This window comes from Nerophis ophidion, linkage group LG14, assembly GCF_033978795.1.
Source record: "Nerophis ophidion isolate RoL-2023_Sa linkage group LG14, RoL_Noph_v1.0, whole genome shotgun sequence".
Taxonomy (NCBI): Eukaryota; Metazoa; Chordata; class Actinopteri; order Syngnathiformes; family Syngnathidae; genus Nerophis; species Nerophis ophidion.
In genome coordinates this window covers 49660510-49671839 of record NC_084624.1, presented here as the reverse complement: position 1 = coordinate 49671839, position 11330 = coordinate 49660510, and the positions used below count along the sequence as shown (strand labels likewise).

Sequence of the window (11330 nt, the reverse complement as noted above, 5' to 3'; positions counted from 1 at the left end):
ATCCTATGACTGCACTGAAGAAACTTCCGGGGGTGTGTTTCCACATAACAAATTTTTTTTAAGGTAATAATTATTATATTACTTTGCAATAACACCTGAAGTCAGCTGGGATAGCCTCCAGCTTACCCGCGACCCTAATGAAAACGGACTGGATGGTCTATCTGTGTTGGCCCTGTGATGAGGTGGCGACTTGTCCAGGGTCTACCCCGCCTTCCCGCCCGAATGCAGCTGAGATAGGCTCCTGCACCTCCCACCGACCCCCAAAAAGGACAAGCGGTAGACAATGACTGGATGTCCCGGAAAAAAAATGATTTACTACGGAAACTGTCAGAATAATTGTATCGAAGTTATCCGAAAACTTGGTGTTTCAATGAGTTCCCGGCGAGCAGGCAAAAGCTGTCTTTGATCTTACTAATCAAAAGGGTTGTCAAACTCCACTGTGTAGGATGGCAAGCGACATGATGGTGTCGGTTTCTTTCATGTATTGTAATCCACAGAAAGACTTAAAACTCATTTGTATAATCTAGCCTTTAAATAGACCCCCTTTTTTTTGACCAGTTGATCTGCCGTTTCTTTTCTTTTCTCCTCTGCCCCCCACTCCCTTGTGGAGGGGGGTTTAGGGGGGACACAGGTCCGGTGGCCATGGATGAAGTACTGGCTGTCCAGAGTCGGGACCCGGGATGGACCGCTCACCTGTGCATCGGTTGGGTACATTTCTGCGCTGCTGACCCATCTCCGCTTGGGATGGTCTCCTGCTGGCTCCACTATGGACGGGACTCTCGCTACTTTATTGGATCCACTATGGACTGGACTCTCACTGTTATGTTGAATCCACTATGGACTGGACTTTCACAATATCATGTTAGACCCGCTCGACATCCATTGCTTTCGGTCTCCCCTAGAAGTGGGGGTGAAGGGGGGTTGCCCACAACGTCGGTCCTCTCCAAGGTTTCTCATAGTCATTGTCACCGACGTCCCACTGGGTGAGTTTTTCCTTGCCCTTATGTGGGATCTAGGTTTCTCATAGTCATTCTCCCACATTTGCGGTCCTCTCCAAGGTTTCTCATAGTCATTCTCATCGACGTCCCACTGGGTTGTGAGTTTTTCCTTGCCCTTATGTGGGCGCTGATCCGCGGATGTTGTTGTGGCTTGTGCAGCCCTTTGAGACACTTGTGAATTAGGGCTATATAAATAAACATTGATTGATTGATTGATTGATCTATACCATGGATGTCGTTGTGGCTTGTGCAGCCCTTTGAGACACTTGTGATTTAGGGCTATATGAATAAAAATGTATTGATTTTGTCTTGACCAGAGATCTACAAAGCGGCGAGGAGGCAGGGCCTGACCCCCCTGCTCCAGGAACCTTTTCTTTGAACTGTTTTGTGACCGAGGGCAACGGCTGTTTACGACATTTTCTTTAAACCAAACTTTTCTTTGAACTGTTTTGTAACCAAAGGCGACAGCTGTTTATGACCCCACTCCCTTAGAAACGGCTGTTGCCATGTCATCAGGGAAAGTCCAAATAAAAGAGGAGGCGTACAATCTTACGTCAGAGAGTGATGGGACACAGTACAATTTCTGATCTGTGGTCCGGATCATGTTCAGCTTAGTTATGTTCTGTTAGTTTTGGACTTCTTTAGTTCCTGGTTGCACTTCCTTGTTTGTTTTGTCACTATGGTTACTTATGATTTTCACCTGCCTCGTTTTTTGGGGACACACCTGCATTTTTGATCACTCGTCCTGGCTTCCTTGTTTGCGGTAAGCAACAGTCACGTATTCCTGTTCTACACTCTGTGCTAAGTTGTTGCCTTAGCTTCCTGTGCGTTCGGCATGCTTTTCTTTTGTTTGTGTTCCTGTCTGTTTGATACGGTGTATTATTTATCAAATCATATCCTATCTTTACATTTTCGTCCGGAGTGTCCGTGTTGCATTGGAGGAACGACCCAGACGTGACAGTACAAAGAGTACGTCTCCGTTTAATTCCTTGCTTCTTGTCTTGTTTAATAGATGTCATCAGTGTTTGAAGCGGACAGAAACCAGAAGCGCTCAAATTGAATCAATAGAACCAGGTGTCAGGAGTGACTTGCAAGGTTCCTGAGGAACTATTGAGTACAGCCCAGACGTCTCTCCTCAATTGAGCCAAATTTGATTATGTCTCTGTTTAATTCCTTGCTTCTTGTCTTGTTTAATAGATGTCATCAGTGTTTGAAGCTGACAGAAACCAGAAGCGCTCAAATTGAATCAATAGATCCAGGTGTCAGGAGTGACTTGCAAGGTTCCTGAGGAACTATTGAGTACAGCCCAGACGTCTCTCCTCAATTGAGCCAAATTTGATTATGTCTCTGTTTAATTCCTTGCTTCTTGTCATGTTTAATAGATGTCATCAGTGTTTGAAGCGGACAGAAACCAGAAGCGCTCAAATTTAAATCAATAGAACCAGGTGTCAGAGGAGTTACTTGCCAGGTTACTGAGGAACTATTGAGTACAGCCCAGACGTCTCTCCTTAATTGAGCCAAATTTGATTACGTCTCCGTTTAATTCCTTGCTTCTTGTCTTGTTTGACAGATGTCATCAGTGTTTGAAGCGGACAGAAACCAGAAGCGCTCAAATTGAATCAATAGAACCAGGTGTCAGAGGAGTTACTTGCCAGGTTCCTGAGGAACTATTGAGTACAGCCCAGACGTCTCTCCTCAATTGAGCCAAATTTAATTATGTCTCTGTTTAATTCTTTGCTTCTTGTCTTGTTTAATAGATGTCATCAGTGTTTGAAGCTGACAGAAACCAGAAGCGCTCAAATTGAATCAATGGAACCAGGTGTCAGAGGAGTGACTTGCAAGGTTCCTGAGGAACTATTGAGTACAGCCCAGACGTCTCTCCTCAGTTGAGCCAAATTTGATTATGTCTCTGTTTAATTCCTTGCTTCTTGTCTTGTTTAATAGATGTCATCAGTGTTTGAAGCTGACAGAAACCAGAAGCGCTCAAATTGAATCAATAGAACCAGGTGTCAGGAGTGACTTGCAAGGTTCCTGAGTAACTATTGAGTACAGCCCAGACGTCTCTCCTCAATTGGGCCAAATTTGATTATGTCTCTGTTTAATTCCTTGCTTCTTGTCTTATTTAATAGATGTCATCAGTGTTTGAAGCTGACAGAAACCAGAAGCGCTCAAATTGAATCAATGGAACCAGGTGTCAGAGGAGTGACTTGCCAGGTTCCTGAGGAACTATTGAGTACAGCCCAGACGTCTCTCCTCAATTGAGCCAAATTTAATTATGTCTCTGTTTAATTCCTTGCTTCTTTTCTTGTTTAATAGATGTCATCAGTGTTTGAAGCTGACAGAAACCAGAAGTGCTCAAATTTAATCAATAGAACCAGGTGTCAGAGGAGTTACTTGCGAGGTTCATGAGGAACTATTGAGTACAGCCCAGACGTCTCTCCTCAATTGAGCCAAATTGGATTATGTCTCTGTTTAATTCCTTGATTCTTGACATGTTTAATAGATGTCATCAGTGTTTGAAGCCGACAGAAACCAGAAGCGCTCAAATTGAATCAATGGAACCAGGTGTCAGAGGAGTGACTTGCAAGTTTCCTGAGGGACTATTAAGTACAGCCCAGACGTCTCTCCTCAATTGAGCCAAATTTGATTACGTCTCTGTTTAATTCCTTGCTTCTTGTCTTGTTTAATAGATGTCATCAGTATTTGAAGCCGACAGAAACCAGAAGCGCTCAAATTGAATCAATGGAACCAGGTGTCAGAGGAGTGACTTGCAAGTTTCCTGAGGAACTATTGAGTACAGCCCAGACGTCTCTCCTCAATTGAGCCAAATTTGATTACGTCTCTGTTCAATTCCTTGCTCCTTGTCTTGTTTAATAGATGTCATCAGTGTTTGAAGCTGACAGAAACCAGAAGCGCTCAAATTTAATCAACAGAACCAGGTGTCAGAGGAGTTACTTGCGAGGTTCATGAGGAACTATTGAGTACAGCCCAGACGTCTCTCCTCAATTGAGCCAAATTTGATTACGTCTCTGTTTAATTCCTTGCTTCTTGTCTTGTTTGATAGATGTCATCAGTGTTTGAAGCCGACAGAAACCAGAAGCGCTCAAATTGAATCAATGGAACCAGGTGTCAGAGGAGTGACTTGCAAGTTTCCTGAGGAACTATTAAGTACAGCCCAGACGTCTCTCCTCAATTGAGCCAAATTTGATTATGTCTCTGTTCAATTCCTTGCTTCTTGTCTTAATAGATGTCATCAGTGTTTGAAGCGGACAGAAACCAGAAGTGCACAAATTGAATTAATAGAACCAGGTGTAGGAGGAGTGATTTGCAATGTTCCTGAGGAACTATTGAGTACAGCCCAGACGTCTCTCCTCAATTGAGCCAAATTTGATTACGTCTCTGTTCAATTCCTTGCTTCTTGTCTTGTTTAATAGATGTCATCAGTGTTTGAAGCTGACAGAAACCAGAAGTGCTCAAATTTAATCAATAGAACCAGGTGTCAGAGGAGTTACTTGCCAGGTTCCTGAGGATGACAACATCCATTTCCTCAAAGACCAGAAAATGTCAAAGGCGACTGAGGGGGTCACTTACCACACCTAAACACATTTTAAATGCAGCTAAAACATTATAAATGCACTTCTACAACCTGTCCAAATTTACAGGTTTTTTTTTGGTTTTTCTTTTACCACAGTGGGTCTCAAACATGCCGACAAGTTTATTTGTGCGTGCTCAAGAGCAGCTGATATCAGCGCCGCGTGTCGAGCAGCATACGGCGAGCCGGGCAGCGCCGGCGGGCCCACACGGCAGATGCCGCAGGTGCCACCGTGACACCAGCGATGCATATTTTCACACCACTCGCTACTTTCCGCGCTCCCTGTAAAACATACTTCCACTAGTGTCGTCAATAAGGCGCCACCAGTGTGGTTCTCACTCACAAACTCACGTTCTCCTTAGATAAAATACTGCTTTCGCTTGATTTCTTGTGAAGTATTGATTATTAACTGAAGATTTGTGTTTCAACGTGCAAAAAGAAATGCAGTTTAAGGTGAGTTGCAATGATAATTTCTGCATCCACGTCGCCAGAAGGTGTGGTGGAAAAAAACTGTTGTTCTAATTAAGTTGCACAATAAAATAAATATCATCCATATTCTACCGCTTGTCACTCACGGGATGGCGTAGGAGGGGGTTGGGTGTCAAACTCATTTTAGATGGGGGGCCACATGGAGAAAAATCTACTCCCAAGTGCGCCGGACTGGTAAAATCCTGGCATGATAACTCAAAAATAAAGACAACTTGAGATTGTTTTCTTTGTTTAAAAATTGAACAAGTACATTCTGAAAATGGACAAATCTTAATGTTTTTTTATTATTATTTACTTACATGCTGTGGTTAATAGCATTCTATCTTTATTTGTTGTTATATATATTTTCTGAATAAATGATGTGATAATGTTCTTCAATCAACTCATTGGTGTTCATTTTCAATCTATCATGATAATTAAAATATCAAAATCAAATTACAGGATGTGATTGGTGTAGTTTGCTTATTTTCCTTGACTGGTGCACTAACATGTGTTTTTTTTTTTACATATGTATCATCATCTACAAAGATACAAATAATAGCTATTGTGACATCTAGTGGACACATTTAGAACAGCTGTTTCTTTCATTCAAATATTTCAGCCCATTTTTATACAGAGCAAACTCATCCCGCGGGCCGGATAAAACCTGTTCAAAGGTTGCCAATCAGCCTATCCCAGGGGTGTCAAACTCATTTTAGATCAGGGGCCACATGGAGAGGAAAATGTACTCCCGAGTGAGCCGGATTGGTAAAATCACAGCATGATAACTTAAAAATAACGACAACTTTAGATTGTTTTCTTTGTTTAAAAATTGAACAAGCACATTCTGAAAATGGACAAATCTTAATGTTTATTTTTTTTCTTCACGCTTATATGCTGTGGTTAATAGTATCCTATCTTTAATTGTCGTTATATATATTTTCTGAATAAATGATGCGATAATGTTCATCAATAAACTCATTGGTGTTCATTTTCAATCTATCATGATGAAAAAAATAATATAAAAATCAAATTACAGGATGTTATTGATGTAGTTTGCTTATTTTCCTTGACTGGTGCACTAACGTGGTTTATTTTTTTTTACAATGATATAAACAATTGCTATTGCAACATCTAGTGGACACATTTAGAACAGCAATTTCTTTCATTCAAACATTTTGGCTAATTTTTATACTTAGCAAACTCATTCCGCGGGCCGGATCAAACCTGATCGGGCCCGCCGGCCTCAACTTTGACACCCCTGGCCTAACCCCAGCAGGTGCATGTCTTTGGAGGTGGGAAGAAAGCTTAGGTTTTATTCCCAAAGAGTGGTGTCGTTTTCGACGACTCTCCCTATCCGTTCCTCAGTGTGTGAGGCAGCACATCCCTCTGCCTCAAGTTGCCAAGGAAACATAAACCGGTGTTCAAATCCGGAGTTGGAAGGGCACAAAGGATGGAATTCTGCCCAGGTGACCATGCAAATGTGATCGTTGAAAATTTTATTCCTGATGTTTTCAGTCTGCTTTTTTTATATTACTATTTTATTTACAGGGGTAGAAGACAAAGAGGGAAAAAATACAAACTAGAAACAAAAATGATAAGTTCTTTTGACACGTGGGTGTACAAAAAGTGGGTGTGGCTTATGGAGAATGCATATATATTTTTAAGAGTTCTTTCTTTGTCCATAATCATGTTTGAAGCAGCTCATATTTTCCCATGAGTACACTTTGTGTTTTTTACCTTATGATCGTTAGTGAACTCTGTGTTTCACCTTGAAGGCCTGGAATGTCCGCGTGGGGTATAATATACTCCCTTTTTGTGGAGGACTCCTTATCGGTTTAGAACAAAAAGACTATTTCTGGACAAAATGGGCTGTTTTTGTACTAAATAAGCTGACTCTTTCCGTTTGATTTTCAGACCGTTTCTTAATAATGCTATTAACGCATTGTAAGGGCTGGTCTCCTAAAGGTTTAGTAAAATTTGGTAATATAGCTATTCTTTCTCTGTTGTCCTTCTTACTCAACGTATACGTCATCTGAAAGAATTTGGGATTGACAAGTGTGTTATATTCCCTGAGAGGAAGACTGGTCGGACGCAACAGGCTTAAAATCAGTCTTTCCAAATAAAAAAAGAAAAGGAATGTTTAGCATTTAATAAGCTGCTGTTGTGTTGATGCCTTTAAAATAACATTTCAAAGATACAGATTTATTTTGAACCATACGAGGAACAAAGTGCACTCGTGTGTCTCAAGACTTAAATGTTTATTCACGTTCTTTTTACAATAATATTACACATCCATTAAGAATGACGACAAGCATTAAAACAAAGGTCAAAATAATAATAATCATAACAGAAGCTCCAGTCAAATTTCAAATGAGGGTCAATGTTACATTGCTATTTAACACAGCTCATAAAACATTCAAAGAAAACAAGTTTTAATGGAATTAGCGTGAACATTCTCATTTGTTAGCTGGAGGGCTAAAGCTAAAATACAGGACAGGTCCGGTTTCCATGGACGCAATTACATATGTTCATGTATGTTGGGAATAATTCATACTGTACTGATGGATCTAGAACAGGGTTATTCAATTGGGGGCTCAGGACTATAATAGTTCAGCTCAAAACTTAGAATTCAAACTTTTTTGCAATAAACCCCTAAAAACACTAGAGTACTCGTTTTATACAGAGGAACTCGGACCACTATGAACACATTGGCAGATCCAACTTTGCTAGTAAACAAAGAACACTGGGTTTCAAACTTGTGAATGACATTCCTCAGGGCATCCCCTCATTTTTGGCAGGTGCACATTTTTTTTCGGAACGTGATTTACGTAACGAAGGTGTTGAGATGCAGTCAGTAGCTGTTTGTTCAACTTTAGTTATACTGGTGTTGTTCCTCAAAATTACGTTTTAGTTCCTCTCTTTTTCATCATTTAGGCTATTCAACTGGTGGACCGAGAATTCAGTTCAAAAAACCTAAGGTCCCTTGGTCCTTAGGTTTATAGAAATGTGGAACCCGCCCCCAAAAAATTTGAATATCCCTGCTCTAGAAAGTCCTATCAGGGTGGTGCGACAGTTCATAGGACCAAATGAATGATGAGGTTCTGGACTACGCTCGGTAAGTCAAGCATGGAGCGTTCTCGAAGCCAGTGGTGTCCTTAAAAATGAGGCCCGGGTGAAAAGTCAAAGAAACATCTCCAGTTACGACGTCTCGTAGCGCCTCCTGCTAGGGAACTAGAAAGGAACATTCAAGTCTCGGCCGTCCACCCCGATCGCCATCCGTCTGTGGCTCGTGGTGAACGTTGGGGGGGAGGGGTGGGGAGCACTGTGACAAGGGAAGTGTGCAGACGAATGTCCGATCTTAGTCCCACCTCCGCCCTCCATCTTGTAAAACGTGTTTATTTATTTTTAATCTTTATTCGGGTCAGCTACTTTTGTTTTGTCGCTTTGTTTTACATTAAGCTTAGCTTGACCAAGTTTCCACCAAAAAGCATAGTTCGGTTTTCAATTGTCCAGGTTTCTGAAGGGTTCCGACACAAGTCAGAACAATTTTCGTTTGGGGACAGCGTGGCGTGGGTTGGGAAAGCGGCCGTGCCATCAACCCGAGGGTTCCTGGTTCGATCCCCAGCTTCTAACCAACCCAGTCACGTCCGTCGTGTTCTCAAGCAAGACACTTCACCATTGCACCTGATGGGTCGCGGTCAGCGCCTTGCATGGCAGCTCCCCGCTATCAGTGTGTGAATGAATGGGTGAATGTGGAAATAGCATCAAAGCGCTTTGAGTACTTTGAAGGTAGAAAGGTATTTACCGTTTTTAAAGGAAAATACCGCGGACCACGACGATAACGAAAAGGAATCAAGCTAGTTTGTGTTTCTACTCGACAAAAATGACGTCCGCGCTTATTCCGCATGGTTTTTCTTTCGGGACTCAACAACGATTCCTAACATTCCGCCATTGGTCAGTCAGGAGGGACCCTCGTCAAAGGCTTCCCGCCCTGGTGTGTTTTGTTTCTTCCAGTAGGGGGCAGAGGTGAGCGCTTTGGCATTTGAGGCAGCGGAAACAGAAAGGTCAAAAGGAAGCTGAGGTTGAAATGGCGCTTTGTGAGGGCGTGGTGCGGGTTGGGGGAGCGGCCGTGCCAGCAACCAGAGGGTCGGTGGTTCGATCCCCAGCTTCTACCAACCCAGTCACGTCCGTCGTGTTCTCGAGCAAGACACTTCACCCTTGCTCCTGATGGGTCGCGGTTAGCGCCTTGCATCGCTATCAGTGTGTGAATGAATGGTTGGATGTGGAAATAGTGTCAAAGCGCTTTGAGTACCTTGTAGGTAGAGAAGCGCTATACAAGAATTTACCATTTTAAAAGAAAATATCGCTGTCCACGACGATAACGAAAAGGAATCAAGCTCGTTTGTGTTTCTACTCGACAAAAATGACGTCCGCGCCAGTTCTGCATGGTTTTTCTTCCGGAACTCAACGATTCCTGACATCCCGCCATTGGTCGGAACGGGGTTCTTCAGTCAAAGGGTTCCCGCTCTGGTGGGTTTTGTTTTTTCCAGTAGGGGGCAGAGGTGAGCGCTCCGGCATTTGAGCGCAGCGGAAACAGAAAGTTCAAAAGGAAGGTGAGGTTGAAATGGCGCCTTGCGAGGGTGAGGGTGGGGGGGTGAAGGACAACGAAGGGGAGGGAGGCGGGGCTGTGAGGTCAGATAAGGAGCGGCTTAACGAGCAGAGCGGATTGTGTGGCGGACTTTTCTGTGGGCTAATAATGCCAGACGACAGGAAGTGGAAGAGATAAAAGGTGAAGACACAAAGAGGACCTTCAAGAACTGAAGAGGGCGCCTTCGTTACTGTAAGATCCCAGAGGGGCGTCCGCCGCCTGCCCTCTGGCCTGTGACGTCATCCCCGCTCGTCAGTCGCCAGCCCCCACTCCACGCTGTCCCTCCCCCCCACTCCCCCTTAAAGATCACTCTCCTCCAAGAAATGCGCAGCTGTTACAGTAAGGCCCGAAATAGCCGGGGAAAACGACCTCCATTAGCTGCGTTCGGCCGGCAGCTCCGATCGTCCGCCGTCTCCCGTCGGCTGCGAGCCGGCGTCGTATTTCTCTAGCGGAGGTGCGGTCGAGGCTCGCTATGTGCGCCAGATTGAGTCGTAAAAAAAAAAAGGGGGGGGGAGGAGAAGATTGAGGAAAACCCCGAGGCACGCCTAGAAGGCTCCTCTGGCGGAGGTTACGAGCGCAGTTAGGCCTTAAACACTTTTTACACTTTGCCCGACGAGTGCATAAAGGGGCGGCGGCGGCGAGGCGACGGGGAATTATTTGACACTGCTGCCACCGACGGAGCGGGACTATTCCTCTTATAGCCTGCTTGAAAGGAAGAGAGATAATGGCGAGTAATGGCGGCAGAGCGCAGAAGGGGAGGGGGTGGCGTTGAGCAGGCTAGAGAGGCGGAGGCGTCACGGAGGAGTCAGACCTTTATCTGGAGCACAAGAAGAGGAAGAAGAAGAAGAAGAAGAAGGGACGGGGAGTGAGACAAAGAGATAGGACAGCAGTTAAAAACATTGGCATAGGGAGTTGGCGGGGGGAATTGGAGGAGTGGCGTCATGATGCGTATCGGACACTCGTGGGGGTGTGGAGGGGGAGGGTTAAGCGAGGAGGTGTTATCAAACGACCAGTCGACAAGATAATGGCGACAGGGGGCCCATAAATCTGCGTGTACAGTCGATGAGATACCATTGGACTCATTTATTATAGGTGGCGGCCCCTGCATCAACACCCCCGCCCCCCCCCCAACCCCCGCCTATTTGAAGGAGAGCTGGTTGGCGAGCCGAGAGAGGAGGCCTGGAGGTCGGGCGCTCCCCTTGCCGGGCCCCTCCGCGCCGTTCTGGCGGGTCATCTCCAGCTCGATGGTCATCAGCACCCGGCCGCCGCCCTCCTCGTTATCCGCCCTACTGGCCACGCCACGCCCAGGCGGGGGCCTGGCCACCGCCTGGCGCAGGGGCTGGAGCAGCCGGCCTGCGAGCCCGCCCCAGCCCCGCCCCGTATCCTATTTCCTATCCTTGCGAGACTCCTGCTTCTTCTTCTCCGAGGCCTTCAGCTTGGCGGGGTCGGCGGGCGGCGCGGGGCCCTGCGGAGGAAGCAAGGGAGAAGGGGGCCGGGGGGAGAACAGGGGTGGAGAGTCACTCGAGGAGGAAAGGAGTGCGAAGGGGGTAGGGGTGGTTTTGGTGGGGAGAGATTCAGGGGGGGGTCTAGCGGGACGGGCGGAGCTGTTGTAAAGGGGAGA

General features: G+C 45.2%; 1 protein-coding gene across 3 annotated transcripts in view; it reads right to left on the bottom strand.

Annotated features, from left to right (window-relative positions):
• Positions 1-7304: 7304 nt before the first annotated feature.
• Positions 7305-11330, bottom strand: part of LOC133568801 (myelin protein P0-like) — a 34649-nt gene continuing 30623 nt past the window's right edge. The window contains exon 6 of one of the 3 annotated variants that reach the window (XM_061920943.1): positions 7305-11174. In XM_061920943.1, coding sequence (XP_061776927.1) covers positions 11094-11174 — 81 coding nt within the window. In that variant the 3' untranslated portion in view covers positions 7305-11093. Of the gene's footprint in view, positions 11175-11325 lie in introns of those variants that run through there. The other 2 variants (XM_061920945.1, XM_061920944.1) reach the window with 2 other exon arrangements.